At 35.4% G+C, this 18,791-nt stretch overlaps 3 protein-coding genes across 3 annotated transcripts; 1 reads left to right on the forward strand and 2 right to left on the reverse strand.

Annotated features, from left to right (window-relative positions):
• Positions 1 to 7,061: 7,061 nt before the first annotated feature.
• LOC103448774 (protein DOG1-like 4) lies at positions 7,062 to 8,938 on the reverse strand. The gene is made up of 2 exons (XM_008388039.4): positions 8,251 to 8,938; positions 7,062 to 7,789 (listed from the first exon to the last, which is right to left on the reverse strand). The coding sequence occupies exons 1-2, from the start codon at positions 8,659 to 8,661 to the stop codon at positions 7,517 to 7,519; spliced, it is 684 nt and encodes a 227-aa protein (XP_008386261.3). The 5' UTR covers positions 8,662 to 8,938; the 3' UTR covers positions 7,062 to 7,516.
• A 5,344-nt stretch (positions 8,939 to 14,282) lies between these two features.
• On the reverse strand, positions 14,283 to 14,825 carry LOC103448775 (uncharacterized). The gene is made up of 2 exons (XM_029089093.2): positions 14,627 to 14,825; positions 14,283 to 14,484 (listed from the first exon to the last, which is right to left on the reverse strand). The coding sequence occupies exons 1-2, from the start codon at positions 14,697 to 14,699 to the stop codon at positions 14,369 to 14,371; spliced, it is 189 nt and encodes a 62-aa protein (XP_028944926.1). The 5' UTR covers positions 14,700 to 14,825; the 3' UTR covers positions 14,283 to 14,368.
• Positions 14,826 to 14,887: 62 nt separating this feature from the next.
• LOC103448776 (uncharacterized) lies at positions 14,888 to 18,675 on the forward strand. The gene is made up of 8 exons (XM_008388041.4): positions 14,888 to 15,027; positions 15,124 to 15,240; positions 15,995 to 16,188; positions 16,272 to 16,377; positions 16,511 to 16,661; positions 16,818 to 16,957; positions 17,910 to 18,076; positions 18,154 to 18,675. The coding sequence occupies exons 1-8, from the start codon at positions 14,964 to 14,966 to the stop codon at positions 18,445 to 18,447; spliced, it is 1,233 nt and encodes a 410-aa protein (XP_008386263.1). The 5' UTR covers positions 14,888 to 14,963; the 3' UTR covers positions 18,448 to 18,675.
• The last annotated feature ends 116 nt before the right edge of the window (positions 18,676 to 18,791 follow it).

The raw sequence follows: 18,791 nt of genomic DNA on the forward strand, positions 1-18,791 counted from the left end.
GCTATTAGATATAACCGACAAGAATAATGACAAATCCAGCCAAGCCTGGGGGTGGCTGGCTGGCCAACCGGTTGGCTCTTTGGCTCTTTTTTGTCCAATAGGCCCACGAGCCCTTTGGCCTAGCCCTCGGTTGGAGACGGTTTTCGAGCTATTTTCGGATCTCTGGCCCTCTGTACCCTTCGGTTGGAGATGGCCTTAATACCCAAGATTTTTATTTTTTAATGTTTTTATAGAATTGTGAATAAAAGGCCAAACTATTTTTCTTTACCATCTTTTGATTGACAAAGATAATTTCTCAATAAGAAATATAGATACAAGATATTTTTTAGGCTTAGGGTGTTCGTATGAAGGAGAATCGCGACTAGTTTTTCTCCATGCAGTGTTGTGCAAGTCTTTCTTTTTCGGTGGTTTGTGTGAAGGGACTTTGTCAGAGTGGAAAGACATGTACTCCGTCTGAGAAGAGAGGCATGCTGGTTGAGCATGTTGCAGTTTCGCTAAAAGTGGTAATGACTATTGACGGTTGAGAGAAATCGTCAACCATTCCTGTATTTTGCTTATTTTCTTTTCCTTTTGTTTCTTCATTTCATTTTTAATTAGGTAATACTAGAAAGATCATAATTTTAAATTAAATTTTGTAAACTAAATAATGTGATTGTTGATGATTGAATTATTATTTAAGTGTTGATTAACGTGTTTATTTCCTATTGGTGACCCACATGGCCGACCTTGACCCAGTGCCAACAGGATGACCATTCAGGGCCCCAAAAAATCAAGGCACACAAAATATTAGGGTACTTTTATATGAGTGTATGTTATATTTGTATAAATAGTGAACAATTTGATTAATTATCAAAATGTTTCTTTTGCAACATATATTTGCTGCATTTATTATGTATATGATTGCGTGTTTGGTTCTCGTAATGCCTCTCATTTTTATTTTTTGAATTGTTTGACAGACACATGAGCTTTTTTTATTTTTCTATAGCACCAAATTATTTCTCAATTATTGACAAAGAAAAGATTATTTCTCAATTATTTTTTTATACTAACTTTTCAATTCTTGTTAGTCCATATATATTAAAAATGAAAAAAAAACTAGTGAACAATCTTCCCCTTTCTTAAGAAAATTAGTACATGAATAGTTCCTCCTTTCTAAAAAATTTAAGTTTAAACTTTCTTTCTTCATCTCATTAGTGATTCAACGCCATTTTTTTGGTCATGAATCATCAAATTAATATCCAAACTCAAACTCGTCATCATGATTTTTACAACAGTGCTACGCCCAAAAGGTGTTAGGAATTAGACTTCGATTTTATAAATTAAAAACTAAAAATCAATGAGAATTGATTTTAGCTGATCAATGAAAAGAGAGAAGATGGAGTGCGTTGATCCTCTTGGATTCGATTACTCATCAAATAGAAATGAGCAAGATAATCGTTGCAACCCACTCACGCCTACAACATGAGCCAACTATCACATACACAACATGTCTCTAACTTAAGACACACAGATGCTACAATAGCTATTATTCATATAACCTATGAGCTAATTCTAATCTTAGCTATTCATTTCAAACAATAACATAATAACAAATAACCCCATAAATTCAACATTTAAACAAGGAAAAATTAGGTTCTCATTGACACACCCCGACCCGGAATGTCCACTAGGATCCCGAATAGAGCCGTGATGGCCGACACCTGGAAGGTGATGAAGCCATAAAGTGTGATAATGTATAACATGTGAATAAATTAATTCTAAAAGTATCTAAGTACACAAGTGCGCGGTGAGTGGGTCTGGACCAATTTCACGCGTGATACAGAGCATAAGACAAGTACAGTGAGCAAAGATAATAATTATACCATCATAAGGAGCCATCAGAACTGGGAGTGCCACAAGTCTTCGTCGATACGGAACCTTGCTACTAGAACCTGGAGGGGTGCAATGATAGAAAGTGTGAGTGGTCAAAACAAAGATTTTCAAAGTCATTTCCATTATCAAAGGTAGTAACCCATCGCCGTAAAACCTGTATAGTTTCCAGCAAATCATACTGCGTAGAAGTATGAAGTCAAAAATATACTAACGGTAAACCTCGAAGTATAATACTACTTAGCAACTCATTAGCAATATAAATAATCATGTGCTTAATAAACCATATTAGCATGCAAGCCAGAATCACCTATAGTGACCTGTACGACTCATTCATATCTCATTACATATCTCATCAATCATGACTAGCATATAAGTCGGAGTCACCTGTAGTGACCTGTACGACTTATTCATATCTTATCATATATCTCATCAATCATGGCTAGCATATAAGTCGGAGTCACATGTAGTGACATGTACGACTTATTCATATCTCATCAATCATGGCTAGCATATAAGTCGGAGTCACCCATAGTGACATGTACGACTTATTCATATCTCATCAATCATGGCTAGCATATAAGTCGGAGTCACCTGTAGTGACCTATATGACTCATAAATATCTCATCACATCCATTCATTACTAATTACCGTTCAATCATACCAATATTATATACTCACCTGAACTTACCTTAGCCTCCGCATTGGTGTGCAACACTGTGCAAGGTTGTACTAAATCACATACTAAAATGTAAACTAACTATTGCATGGCATTTATAAAACATAAAACCACAATTTCTCATTTCCTTCGCACGTTGGTTTATAACCAACATTTATTCACCCAAAACATAGGGTTAAATCTCACGTTTTTCACCAAATTCCTTCACATTGCTCATTTTCCCAAATAAAGTTTTTATCTCGATTATTTAATCTCACTTATTGTATGGCTGCATCTAATGTCTCGTTAAACTGCCTACGTACTCTAAACAGGGATCAAGCCATTCGTAGTTCACAATAATTAATTGTAGGTAACATGCATAAATCACTTTAGAAGTGTTTGTGGAACTATCAATTATATGCCTATAATAAAAGGAAAATACCCACTCACCTGGAGTCCACGCTATAATTCTCTAGCAGGCGCATCGAGACATCCCGAATGATTGGTGCCTATAACAATTATTGAATCACATCTCAGAACTCTTATCAATAAAATACATAATTCACATAAAATACATCATCAAGGACATTCTAAAATAGTTTGAGACTCATTGACCATCAGTCAACTTCTGATCATAGATCGACGGTAGGGTCTACAACCCTGTATAACTCGATCTGGAAGATCCGCATATCAGATTTCCAATCCGAAACTTTCAAAGATCCACATTATGCTTCTATAATAACATATTAAAATTTCATTATGATTCAATGGTTGGATCTCCGCCAATTTCCAAAACCAAGTGGCGGTTAACATTCTATTTTATGGACTTACAAATCCAATTCGGGAAGATCCGTACATCGGATTCCCAATCTGTAAATTCCTACATTCTTCAAATATTATGTACTACAATTTAAAAACGTTTGGTGACGATCCAATAGTCAGATCGTCGATTACTATTCTAATCAAGTGGTGGACCTTAATGGAACTTCGCCGGATTCTGCAGATTTCGCAGATTTCCGGACAATCTTTAGAACTCCATATCTCACTTGTTTCTCAACCAAATTCAACCCATAATATACCAAATCGAAGCTAGAGAAATATTGAACAAATTATACCAGCTTGGAGTCCAAATGGTGGCCGGAGGTGTCCGGAAAATGGTCTGAAATACTGCTGTCCGCGGGAAAACTGGTTACTCGCCAGTATTTCTGGGCAACCTTTCAACGTCCATAACTTTGTCAATACTCCACAAAATCAAGTGATTCAAAAATGGAAATCTTAGTTTTCGACGAGAGGAAGATATTGATACTTTTCTTGAAGGCTAACTCGCCGTGGTTTGGACGGAAAATGCCTCGAAATTGGCAGAGGTCGCCGGAAACTGGGCAAACTTTAAATCGTTATAACTTTCTTATTTTTCAACCAAATCACACGATCCAAACATGAAAATTATCTAATCGATCTATACATGTGACTAAGGCCAATTTAACCTGAAAAGGCTTCAATTCTACTAAAATTGTACGAAACCCTTGAATTTAGGTGTGTTTAATCCGACTCCAAAACAACTCCGCCGCCCCCAAACTTGTTTAGGCTTTATTCTAAGCCTCAAGATGATGCTATGGGTCGTGGTGATGGATGTGGTTAACTTCAGAATTGTGTGGTTCGAACCCAAAACCTCCGCACCTCACCGTGCAGGTTTTGTGAAATCAATGCCAAATCCCTTGATTTTCTGGGTGAAATAGGAAGAATTATCGAATGGCCTCGAGTTAAGGATTATTTTGACACCAACCTCGCCATCCATGGTGGTCAGAATCGGGAGATGGAACCGGGTCGGGTCACGGGTCATGATGAACCCGGCCGGTTCCCTCATCTTCTTCTTCTCTCCTTTCTCTCCTCCCTCATTGGTCTTCCCTTCTCTCTCTTCTCCTCATTGCTCCATTTATCTCTCATCTCTCTTCTTGCCTTTCCATCACAACTATCCATATCATTGTCTTTAAATCTGGGCCACCCACATGGCACACCAGATTTCATTTAATTTTTTTTTTAGAGTTTTCTAATAATAACCAAATTATTAATATGCCCCAAACTTCAAACGTTAATATTTCCCTTGCTATAGCTCCAAATCACGTCCCATTTGCGCCCACACGTCCGTAGTGACGAGTACTACGAGGATATGCTAAAAGAATAAATCATACGTTTCTCTAACCGATGATCAATAAAAGTCAAAGTCCTTGACTCTAAGGCATTTTCATGAATTCACGCTTTTAAAGTTAATAAAAACGTAAAATTTGGGACGGGCTGTTACACTTATCCCTCTTTCTTCTATTCCATTGATTAAAACCTTATTTCTTTGCAATTTTTTATCAAGGTCCTTAGGTTTTAATGAGTGCCATTATTCAATAATAAAATATTTACTTATTAGCATAATTAAATAAATTTCTAAAATATATTAATTTAGTATTAGAAATGTTACATTTGGTATATTTATATTTATGGCTATACTTTGTATCATATATTTTTATTTTTTGTTTGTACCCAATTTTAATTTGCAACCCTTTTTTAAATTTGTACTAAATTTCTTCTTAGTTTTAAATTGTACCATATATTAATTTCTTTTTGTGCCCCTTTCTTTAAAAGATTTATTTGTAGTCTAGTTTTTTTTTTTTTTTTTTTTTGTACCCATAATTTATCCATAATGTACCCATTCTACTTTATAAATGTACCACTTCTGTACCAATTTTTAAATGTACCCCTTTTTCAATTTCAAATGTACTCTTATTTAAAAATATAAAATAAAACATTTTATTTTGTGAAAAACTAAAAAATCTGAAAAGGGTAAGATGAATTATCCATCTTTGTAAGATTATAGGGAGAAATTAATACTAAAATTTAATATTTTGTCTTTTAATTAAAGTATTCAAATTAAAAAATTTATTTTAAGTTTGGTATAATAAAATTTCAATCAAAATAATGTATCCATATGAATTTTTGGGTTCATTACTATATAGCTTATTTACAATTTTTTAACATATGGACACATTCTTTTGCTATTTATGATTTCATATTATTACATTGTTTTTATTCATTTATTCAATAAAAAATTTTGAAAACTTTTTACTGTAGCCGTTTCATATTATTACATTTGTAATATAATGAGGGACTTTAAATCTAGGATTTATATGCCACATATATATACACACACATAATATGGGATTATAAATCTCATAAATGTCAAACATATAGAAATAGGCTTATTATATTAACACCCCACATACTTAATACACCTCACATTTGTTTTTTCAATGAGAAATTATCTTAATACACCCCACTTACTTCCTCATAATACCCTCACAGCTCATATTCTCAATATACACCTTATATTTTCTACATGCACCCCATATTTTTTATACACCCCACATCTCTCAAATCTTATAAAGCTTTTAATTTGGACAAAAAAATGCCGACTGGAATTTTGACAAAATATGTCGCCTGAGAATTAAAGCATATGTGGGTTGTTTTCAATTCCACCATTAAAACCCATGTCGTCTGCTTTTAATATTTGGTGGTAATTTTAGGTGTTTAATTCTTCATGTAATCCCTGTGATCCCTAAAAGATGAATGCGAACATAGAAGCTTGAATAACGCAGCTAAAGTAAGATTAAATAATTATCGATATCGTCAAAATCACTAAAACAATAAAGAATATGAAGTCTTACCTCATGTGAAGCTTCCGAAACATCGATTTCATGTTCCATTCGTCAAAAATAATTTTTCTCAATCAACATGTTTATTCATTGGTTAGGGTTTTGTTCAACAATGAAGGGTCGGAGGGATTTTAATAGTTGAAGAAGATAAATAATACATTAAAAGTGATTTGTGGTGTATTTAGAATATTTTTTCTTAAAACCTAATAAGTTCAAAATTGTCATTGTATGGTAGGGTAAATAAATCATTTAATATTAAATTTTAATATGGGGTGCATTCAACATTTTGTGGGATGCTAATATAAAAAGCCTAGAAATATACATATTAATATTGATATAATGAGGTTTTCATAATCAAGGATAGAATACAATTAAGGTTTTAGTTAAAGAGTATTAGTGACTAGAGACCGAATCCAAAGTCTCCCTTTAAACAAAGTGTTGTTCGCACAAATGATTACATCTTCTGTACCATTCTAGGTTTTGAGTGCTAGAAAGTATTTATCTCTCAATCTAGATCTCTCCCATTAATTTTATTTTACTTTTAATTTTGGCATTGTTTATTTATTAAATTGTGCTCTCTAGATTGCAAAGCTTTTGTCTCCTTCAGCATTTGAAATTTTTGAAATTTTTCCCTAGAAGTTTGAAAATTTGCTGCTACATAATTTGATTTGCAAATTTAATTTAAAATTTTTTATCTCACAAGCACATGATCATGGGCCGCGTTAAAGGATTAGCACTGGCAAACTCTCTCTTAGTTTCTCTATTTTGTATCACCTCTGATCTCTAATTTGTTTCGTAGATCAGGAGGGTTTCCCACACATACATTCATAACTGGATGAATAATCCAACAGCAACAACAAAAATGCATGCGTTAGCATGACTAGTAACGTCCATGCAGAAGCACAGGTGGCAGCTTGCATGGCAATGGGGCCTCACACGATGCCACGTCAAAATATCTTCCAACTACGTACCATCAACTTGGACCTTTGACGAAAGCTTTTTGTCTCCCTTCCTTCCTTTTTCACAACAAAAAGAAAATACTTTGTTTCCTTCTACGAAGCATTCAATTCAAAGCATATACTAATCCAACGGTGAAAGTAAATACGATTAATTCTTTATTTGATCATCGGTGCTGATGGGAGGATACAAAACACGAAAAGATCAACGTTAAACAGCCTGCATACAATATGTTGGTAGTACTTCAAGACTGCAAACAAATTAACGACGGTGTATACCCGATTAACTTCCGCCAACGATCAAAAAAACACCGTCTGATTAACATAACCGAAATTCACACATTCCTACGCCGACGGTCCTGATTCAACCCCCAGCCGCGGACACCAAACTGCAACTCGGCAGCTGCAATCAAGAACTCCACAGCCTGCTGTGGAGTCAGCAGTTCCACCACTTTTCTCAGAGTCTTCAGCCGCAGTTCGTCAGCCTTCTTCAACACACTCACCAGCAATCCCATGTTCGTCTCCAGATTAGTGTATTCGCCCATCAGCTCACACGCCCCGTCTTGCCACTCCGATAACTCATCGGATATCGCATTCTCCTCTTTCACCTGCACCAAAAAATGAAGTAGCTATCTAGCATCATTTAATTATACCATTGATTCCAATTTTTTTCTTGTAAGAATATGTATAGTTATAAAATCACATGTAGAACGCTGAGTGTTTATCTTGTTCACCCCGCCAAAAGGTGCTATTTAGCGATCCAAAAACGTCAACATGCAAATGCAATCTCATCTAATCGTTTGTAAGGGAATGAAGAGTGCAAAATAATTTTTTTTTTTGGGTGCTAATAGATGCTTTTTTAAATTACAAGAATTAAGCGCGAGTTCCAAATTTATATTAAACAAATCCACATTTTGTGATATAATTAAAAAACTTGTTATAAAATTGAAATGTCAATAATCCAACAGTTATAAAAATATTGTTGCGATATGATGACACTGTAGAATTTATTTTTTTTAGTTCAATTATTTTAGAAAGTTTTTGTTATTGATGTGGTTTATACACTTACAGTTTCGCACTGGAGGTCACTGACGCGGCGGAACTGGGAGGGGGTGAGGTCCCCAAGGTCACCGGTGCGGTAGCCCCGGAGGATGTCAACGATGTGAGCCTCAAAGTGGATGGAGGACTCGGAGTACACAAGGTGGAAGGCAGTGGTGGGGCGCCAGCCGCCGATCCAGTGGAGGGAGCGCTCGAGGGTGGTGGCCCAGGGGGCAACAAAGACGGAGAGGGCGTCGCGCTCCGCGGCAAGGGACTTGACACGGTAGTACTCGGCGTAGTGGGCCATGACTTTCTGGACGACGTGGAGGAGTTGGTGGTGGTGGTCAGGAGTTGTGGGGGGTCTGGGACAAGTGGAGAGCTGGTGGACGAGGTGGTGAAGCTGCTCAAACCACGTCTCGTAGAAGCTGGTGAAGCTGCTCATTGTGGTGGTGGTGGGTTTAGTTTACTTGTCTACGACCGTTGATGAAAGTTTGGAGGGTTTTATCTTTGGTTTGTTGATTGATGCCAAATTGGACAGAGTATAAGGGCACCTAATGGGAATGGGTGGTGCGTTTTGTGCGAAAGAAGAAATGGTGTTGGAGCGACAGTAGGGCACGTACATGGCTACGTGGAAGCAAGTTGGGCCACGCGGAAAATTTATAAAATGCCTTCTTTAATATAGTTCTTCAGAGTAAGATAATTTATTAATGTTAGAAAACGAGAACTTAAATCAAACAAACTTTACCACTTACTAATTGTAAATCTATGAATATCAATAAATAATAAGTAAAAAGAATTACAAACGTAATATTGAAGTGATTAATAAAAAACAGTTTGATCCTAAAGAACCAAACAAAAAAAAAAAATACAAGAACTTTAACTTTTAAGTTTTACTTGAATGTTATTATTATATAATAAAACAAATTCATTTTTAGGGTGTTGTTATTAGTATTCTAAATCTCACATTGCGCACTTCAAATGTTTATATTTAAAAAAAAAAAACTTTTTTAAGGAGTGCATAATAAGATTTTAAAGTACTACAAAAATAATTTTTGAATGAGGTCATTTTTTAATTTCCTAAACATCAGCTCCTTTTAAAAATTTGATTAAACATTTTTCCTACAGTTAAGGTTCCACATATTTTATAAGTAACATATTTTAATGCAATATTGCACGATTTGCGCTTATAATGTACCTTTAATTGATTAATAATTATCATATTAATATCCCAAATCTCCTAAATGTAGTACATAAGTTTTAAAAATCTTAAAACACATCAAACTTGACCTAATTATGCTTCTAATGTACGTTTTCTTCCTCATTCCATACCACTAGCCTTCTTGCACATGCTCACGCGTGTGCATAAGGCCTTTTTTGAATCACGGTGTGCTACGTGCGACTGACACGTTTTAAATGTACTTATATGCGTACCTTGACAAAAGGAAAGTCAAATATTTGAAGTAAATGAATAATCTTAGATCATGCTAGAAGAAACCCCTCATAAACCAATTAAAGCAGTTGATTTCACATAATAAAATCGGTCTCTATAGAATTTACATTAAGAATAAAGAAAATAATATTTAATAAACAATTGGTTGAATCACATTATTGCTAGCCCATTGTGAGGCTAAACCCACCCCCTTCCCCTTAATGTAGATAATATCGTTTGTTAAAAATAAAAAAATTATTATTTGATAACTAATTTAATGTAATTTAATCACATTATTATCCGCATGCCAAATACCTTTTTTATAACCGGCATTACACGCATCTTAAGATGTTTTGGACGTGTTTAAAAATAAAGAAAATAATATTTAATAAACAACTAATTGAATCACATTATTGCTAGCCCATTGTGAGGCTAAGCTCACCCCCTCCCCCTTAGTGTAGATAATATCCTTTGTTAAAAAAAAAAAATTTGACAACTAATTTAATCACATTATTATCCATGTGCGAAAGACTTTTTTTTATAACCGGCATTACACGCCTCTTAAGATGTTTTGAACGTGTTTAAAATAGAGAAAATAATATTTAATAAACAACTGATTGAATCACATTATTGCTAGCCCATTGTGAGGCTAAGCCTACCCCCTCCCCTTAGTGTAGATAATATCGTTTGTTATAAAAAAAACAATCATTTGACAACTAATTTAATTACATCATTATCCGCGTGCAAATGACCTTTTTTATAACCAGCATTACACATCTCTTAAGATGTTTTGAATGTGTTTAAAAATAGAGAAATCGAATCACATTATTATACTGTTTAGAAAAGCTATAAAGTCCAGAGTTTGCTTTTTAATCTGTCTAACTCCATGCCCCATATATGCTAATGCATCAACCACTGCATTGGCTTCCCTGAAAACATGCTTAAAGGAATTCTTTGGCCATACTGTGGTTTGAATCAGTGTCCTAGCTCTCCAAGGGGTTTCAAATCACATTAGTCATTCCATTCCTTCCGGATAACCTAAAACATGTGGGCCTACCTAAGAAAGAATAGAAAGGGTACTTTCAGATTAAAAAAAAAGGGTTAGGTACTAATTAAAAAAAGAAACCACAAAAAAAAATTATTAAAAAAAATTATTGAAATTACGAAAATGCCCCAGCCTCATTTTTTTGGGATGCTTTTGAAGTTTTTTGTCTTGGAAGCATTTTTATCCAAATATTTTTGTTGAAACTTGGTGACACCAAAATCACTATTCACCTTTTCCACTAACTTTGTATATCGAAGATACAAGTAACTAACGTGCTATCTTCTTCTACAACCATTAGCAATTTTTCATGCCATTGCTTTCCTCAATTGGTCTGTCAACCCTCTTCCGCTCTCCCTTGTCGATCATATTCATTTCCTTCATATTTCATTATGCACACCTTTTGATCTAAGTATCTGTATCAAAGGTAAGCATTTTTGTTTTAGCACACTTTTTACCTATCTTTCCATCTTTTTCACGTACCATGGTACATTTGGAAAATAGAATTTAGTGATACATTTCCTTTTAAAAGATGGTTTGTATTGGGTACATTTCAATTTAGTATTGTATACGTTTCAAACCGATATGTGGGTACATTTCAAGTTGGAATTGGTACGTTTCAAATTGTCATTATACGTTTCAATTTAGCAACCGTATGTTTCAAGTTATTATGGATACGTTTTAAATCGACAAGAGTACCTTTCAATTTAAAATTCACATCCATACATATATCTCATGGCGAAGAGCACTAATCTGAGTCAAAAGACTCCAAAGTAATCCTTTTGTCGACAACTTTTATATTTCAATGGTAATTTTATGATGTGAACGAGCCAACAAAAGGGTATAAACCCTGAAGCGCAAAAAAATATAAGGAAAATTAATTAAAATGGCTTCAAAAGTTTGAGTTTTAACTAAAAGCCATCATATAACTCAATTTAATGATAAGGACAAGATAATGAAAAAAAAAGGAAAAAAAAAAGAAAATAAAAGAAACCTAAGTAAAGCTCGTGCAATATATACTTCATCATCGCCTTATTATTCTTCATCTCCTTCTCCTCCATCAACTACTCTCCCCGACAACAACGCCTCTCCTCTTTCTCTCGAACAATTTTATATTTTCCAATATTTCTGTATTAGACTATTGTTTGTGCACGAATTTAGTCAAATTCGTCTCTTGTAGATTATATACACAAAAGTAGGATTAGGAATTTTCTATTGTTTTATACATATATATTATTATATAACTACATATATAATTAATCTTCATCTACCGTTAAGTTTCATAAACAGTGTAGTACTATTAAGTTTCATATACAGTGTATTAAGTTTCATAAACAATTTGTGTAAAAGACGCGTGGGTCCGCACATCAGTTTTTTTTTAATATTAAAATTATGTCTTTTTCATTAAAATTTAAGTTATTTTGTTCTTTTTATTAAAATTTAAGAGTTGTTCATTAAATAAAGTTATAGCATGTTTTTCTTATTAAAATAAATTTAGCCCACACACTTTTCATGAAAGTTCCCATAAATATTTTATAATTCAAAAATATTTTCATTTCAAAAAAAATTAATGACATGTAAATAAAATAAATTTAGATATGCTTAGGTGGACATTAGTTTTATGCGTCTTAATAAAAAAAAACACCAAGGTTTAAAAATATTATGTAGAAAAAGAGTGGGGATTCTAATTTTTTTTCTTTTTTAATATATCACGTTGATACATGAATATATATATATATATATATATATTTTTTTTTTTTTGCACAAAGTATATTATCTACACTAATGGAAAGAAGGTGGGCTAAGCCTCATAATGGGCTAGCAATAATGTAGTTCAAATTCGCATTTGGCGAGTCTTGAACCTAAGACCTCTCACTTACAAGTGAAGAGGATACCACTAGATTATAGTGCACAAACGATATTATCTACACTAAGGGTGAGGAGTGAGTTTAGTCTCATAATGAGTTAGTAATAATGTGGATCAAATTTACCTTTAACAAAAATCGAACCTAAGACTTTTTACTTACAAGTGAAATTCGCATTTGGCAAGAATCAAACTTAAAACTTCACCTTTACTACAGTACTAATTGTCATTCATGAGAGGAAATTTAAGACCTTAACTACTAGAGATTTTTCAGTGTGTCCGAAACATAGAGCAAAACACCATATGTCATTATATAATTGGAGAACCCTACAAAAAAAAAATCTCTTTAATTATATAAATTATATAATAACATGTGGCGTACCAACGCTAAACTCTAGTACCACCCCCATATGTCATTACTAGCAAATGTGAGAACATCACCATCTTCATCTTCTTCCGCGCATAGACGGCTTGGGAGAGCGAAAGATGCTACCCCAGATTTTAACAGTTTTTTCACCACAAGAGTAAAATTGACATGCAACCCACACCGCATCGATGAATGTTGACGCCTCCAACTTAGTCTGTAAATGTATAGACATGGTTGGAGATTTTCAATCATGACACACATTCTGAATCCAGTGTGGTTAGCCAGATCAATAATCTTCTTGATCGTTGGACAAAAAAAAACGTTTCTAAACAGAAAAACAAAAATCTAACTGCAACAGATGAAACTATGTAGCCAGAAGAATGTCAGACTCGAACAATCACTATTGGCAAAACTATATATATCTCAAAGCAGCTGCTGACCCTCTATTTTTTTACAAACTCCGTTCTTATGACACAACTAATTTTGACATATTTATGGAGTGAAACATTTGAAGAGAACTGACATAACATATAACCTACGTTATGTGAAGGTTGCAGAACTTAGTAGAGTGACGGCCTCATAGCACATTATGTATAGTTAGAAGTTAAACTACAGAGATTAGCGCATAAGTATCTCAGAATAATCAAAAGGGCAAGTTCAAAAGCGTGCTGCAAAATCCATGACAGAACCGTATGAAACTACCAAGTTTAGTTTACTAATAGCTTTAAAGCATGCTTGTTGCTCACATACGTGGAGATGGTTTAAGGTCTAGCATCAAAACAACTTCACAAATACAAAGTCCACAGACATATAATCGACATCTTCAAGAGTACAATGTATGACCGTCCAAAGGTTAATAACTAGAAGCATGCTTCTACGGGATTGCCTGAACTCTTCTCTAGCTTTATTCACCGAACAACAAATGACGAATTAGCTTTGGCTTGACTTTCAAGGCGAAAACTCTACCTTCCTTACAAAGTCAAGGAACAAGTTCAACAGAGGAAGGGTGCAATGCATACTACTGCATGAATCAAACTATGGACTCCACAAAACTTGACACGAAAAAAGCCGAAAAGAATATAAAATCGAAAATTCATCCCCAATCTCCAATCTCAAGTTGATTTTGGTCACTAGGGCTCTTACATTATGCCGAGAATTATTCATATTCAGTATTTTATACATGGAAAGATACAAATTCGTCCACTATTCGGCCATAAAATTCAACAAACAAGCTATTAAAGCTCGATCATTCTAACCAGAGTTCATCTGGAGGGCACATATAAACCTAAAATCTCAGACTAATTTGCCACAATCCGCGGCGAAATTCGAAAATCCAGCTCAAAAAACAGCAAGATTCCATATTAATGCAAAATTTCAAATCAGATTACTCAAATTGTTATTGTTTTACACACATTCATCAAGAATTTCAGAAACCAAAAACCTGAGATCACTCAAGGGCATTTGAGGCATTTTCGGGGAGCTGCTGCTGCTGCTGGTGTTGCTGTAAAGCCATGGACTTGCGCTGCATCTCGCGCCACTTGTTGATTCCAACCGTGCAAATAACTACACATAAAAAAAATAAAACAAAAATGGGCCAAAATTCAAATAAGAACACTTTCTCTCTCTAAAACAGGAAGAAGAACGATTTCTCTCTCTAGAAACCAAAGATTTGTTTAACCATGAAATCTGAAAGATTGTGACTTACAGCCGGCGCCGACGAAATAGAGGAGACGGAGGACCTTCGGAGCTGGTGGGCCCGCTATTTCTTCTCCACCCATTTCTCTCCTTCGTCTTACAAACTCTCTCTCTCTCTTCCGTTCTGTGTTAGAGAAACAGGTAAAGACGACTGGTTTGGCCCGAAACTGTAACCGGGTCGGATCCTATCGAACCAACCCACGTGCTTTTGTGAAATCCCACTTCATCATTACACATTTTGGGCCAGACCCGGCCCGTTTCGGCCCAATATTAGCAGAAAAGCTTCTCCTTTGAGACTTTGAATTAGACTCTGCAGATAATTGGGGAGAAAGAAGGAGCTGAAAGAAATGGCGGAGAAGAAAGGAGGCTCCAAGTTGAACGTTGCAATCATCCATCCCGATCTGGGCATCGGTAACTTCCTCTTCTTCTCTTTTCTTTCCGTTGTTTTTGAAAACTGTGAAGGAGTTTTTGGGATTGAGTTTTTGTTGTGGTGAATGTGATGGGTAGGTGGAGCTGAAAGACTGATCGTCGACGCGGCTGTCGAACTTGCATCACATGGCCACAAAGTTCACGTTTTCACTTCCCACCACGATAAAAATCGATGCTTTGAGGAGACCGTTTCTGGTGTGTGTGGCTTTCTCTACTTCAATTTATGCTTTTGATCAAATTGATAAGTACCAAATTTGGAATATCATATCATAAATAAATCAATTTTTCTTCAATAGTACGGACTAGTCAGTAGTACGAGAAATGAAAGGTCATGGTTGAATTGAGGAAACTTTATTTTTCTTACTTGCCAATGTAATGGATAAAAATCCGGACTATCCAGTAGTCGGAAATAGCGAAGACAAACCTTAAATAAATAAATAAAGGAAGTTGTAGAAAGGAGATTGTAATTTCTGTTTGTGAGTGTTAGTGGAAGATTTAGATGATGGCCCAATTTACATATAAGAGAAGAAAATAGTATGCATTGCTTTTAGGGAGAAATAACGGTACACCAGGTAGTCTTGGTGTGTCTACTCTATGAGAAACATGGTTAAAAATACAGACCTGCCTGTTGAGGGTGTGAATCCGACATTGGTGAACTAAAGCCTTGCACAAGTGTTTTATCATCTCGGGCCTCTCCACCTATCGCCAATTGATTTTAGGTTGGATGTTCCTGTTCTAATATGGTAAATGGGGACTTCCTCAAATAGGTGACTACGTAGTTAGATGAATGTTAGGCCTTGGGGTTAGAAGATGGTTTACAACTTTACACGTTTCACTTCCTTTAGGTCCTTTGGGAATGTATAGAAGTTGGAACAACATAACTTGTTTTCCTTTCTTTTGTTTTATTTTTTCTCAGCGTTGTGTTGAACAAATGTCTTTGGTTTTACAGGTATCTTTCCTGTTACTGTATATGGATCTTTCCTGCCCCGACATATATTCTATCGACTCCATGCTTTGTGTGCATATATACGGTGCCTTTTTGTTGCTCTCTGCATGCTGGTCATGTGGCCATCGTTTGATGTAATACTAGCAGATCAGGTTTCTGTTGTCATCCCACTACTGAAGCTTAAGAAGGCAACAAAGGTATTTGCACCTATTTCATACGAATTGTTATCTGGTAGCATCCAGTAGTATAGTTGTTTAATGCATTACATCTTCCTGTCCAGGTTTTGTTTTACTGTCATTTTCCAGATTTATTGTTGGCTCAACACACAACTCTTTTGAGGAGGATATATAGAAAACCCATAGACTTCATTGAAGAAATGACAACTGGTCTGATTCCATATCTCGGCTTTATGACATTCCTCTATTTTTTTTCTTGTGCATTTTTCAGTGTTATTTTGTTGTGGATATACTACTATTTTTCACTAAATTTCCTTTTTCTTTTTGATAAATAATGCTACAGGGATGGCACATAAGATTCTTGTTAACAGCAAATTTACAGCATCTATGTTTGCAAAGACATTTAAGCATCTTGCCGCACGAGGGATTCAGCCAGCTGTTCTTTATCCAGCTGTCAATGTGAATCAGTTTAATGAACCCGCCAATTCTTACAGGTAATGAACATGTTCGTATATCTGCTGGTGTCTTTTGGTTTTACTTTTAGGGTGCCTGTATGATTCTTTATCTAACCATAACTTTGAAGATTTTCTTCTCTGAATTTCATCTGGTAGTTTGCTGTTGTTTTTCCTGCTTTGGTTTTTTCATTCCAGGCTAAATTTTCTGTCTATCAATCGTTTTGAGAGGAAAAAGAATATAGACTTGGCAATTTCAGCTTTTGCTTTGCTCCGTACCCTTGAAGGGGATGTCCTTCAAGGTCCTGATCTGGCTGAAGCTTCCTTGACAATTGCAGGCAAGTTCCGACTTGTTATCTCCCTACTAATCTTAATGATTCTATAGGATATGCGTGTTCCTTCATTACCTTATGTTTCTGTTGAAAGACTGTTTCCATTTTTGTTTGGCTCTCAATAACCAAGTGGAAGCATGCAGGAATCATCTGGTTGTGTGGTTAAGCTTTCCCTTAGTTCATTTGCGTGTTGGGAGCTTTACAGTATCATGTGCCCTTTATAAGCAGTTTTGTAAGCTTGTCTGACGTATAGCCAATTCAGAACCCTGTATTGGGTGTTCAAATTTTCCTTTGTTATTTGCGAAATATTTGTGCGTCATTTTGCATGATATATATGAAAAATGTATAAAGATGTCAAAATTTAAATAACAATGGCCATGATGACGTATAACTTGTAGATAAATAGGGTGATAACTGTGTAAAAGACTGCAGTGACTTGGTATTTGGTGAGCTGAAATGAATTTAGATTGATTGGAGGATTACATACTCGTTTGACCTCTCAAAAGTTATTCCTCAGGGTTCCAAGTGTCATAGTTTTAGCAATTCTATGTTTAACTTAAACAATAGTTTCTGACCGTGTTAGTCTAAACATTTTAAATATTAAATATTGTCTTAAATTAAAAGTTAGGTCATATTGGGGACTCGTATGTGTTCGTCAGTCGAGGTTTGTATGGGGTTGCCTTTTACCTATTGTGGATGCTAGGTAAACAACCATATCTACATTGGATTTCTATTTGAGCTAGCAGGACAAGTAATGCTGGGTCCTTAGGTTCAGTTTACCCTGGTCAACCCTTGCCTGGGCCGTGTTCCAAGAGGAATCAATTCTGCTTCAATGCTTTACTGGTTGGCTTTAATTTGACATTGATATACTCATGTATCATTCCTTAATTGATTGGTAGTGCTGCATAACTTCTGCACATATGGGAATGATAAATGTAATACGTGTCTGATGTTTTAGGTGGCTTTGATAATCGTCTGAGAGAAAATGTTGAGTACTTAGAGGAGCTCAGAAGCCTAGCAGAAAGGGAAGGAGTGTCCAGTCAAGTTAACTTCATCACCTCTTGCTCGACAGCAGAAAGAAATGCACTTCTCTCCCAATGCCTATGCGTCCTTTATACGCCAAAGGTAAAAATTACATAATTTTGTTCCCTTGATCGGATAATGGGGAAAATGAAATTAATATGAGAGATTCAAAAATGCAGGATGAACACTTTGGCATTGTACCTCTGGAGGCAATGGCTGCTCATAAACCTGTTATTGCGTGCAACAGTGGGGGCCCTGTAGAGACAGTTAAGAATGGTGAAACGGGATTTCTGTGCGACTGTAACCCAAGAGAGTTCTCCTTGGCTATGGCTAAACTCATAAAAGACCCGCAGATGGCTCAGAGAATGGGTATAGAAGCACGACGGCACGTCACAGAGTCATTCTCTACGAAAATATTTGGTCAGCACTTGAATCAATACATTGCTGATGTTGCTCGGACGAAAAGGGACTGAAGAGGGAATTAACATAGTACGATACGGAAGACTGCATGACTAAGTAGTGTTAATGACTCATCGAACTTTAATTATTCATCGTTTTCGAGCTTTTAGTAAGTTACAGAAGAGAAACTTTAGATTTTGTATGCTTAGTTCCTCTACATATATATTGTCCTACTCTCTCCAGTAGGGATATTCTTAAATGACAATACAATCAGTGGCAATATAGCTTCCGATATCGCATCATTGTTAATAATGTCCGGCGGGCATCGATCTTCTTGTCGGCCTTGAAGTAGGCAACAAATCACAAGGGAGATTTTTGGGGCACTTTGCTAATCGCTCTTTTCTTTCGTTATGCTTGC

The sequence above is a fragment of the Malus domestica genome, chromosome 11 (genome assembly GCF_042453785.1).
Source record: "Malus domestica chromosome 11, GDT2T_hap1".
Taxonomy (NCBI): domain Eukaryota; kingdom Viridiplantae; phylum Streptophyta; class Magnoliopsida; order Rosales; family Rosaceae; genus Malus; species Malus domestica.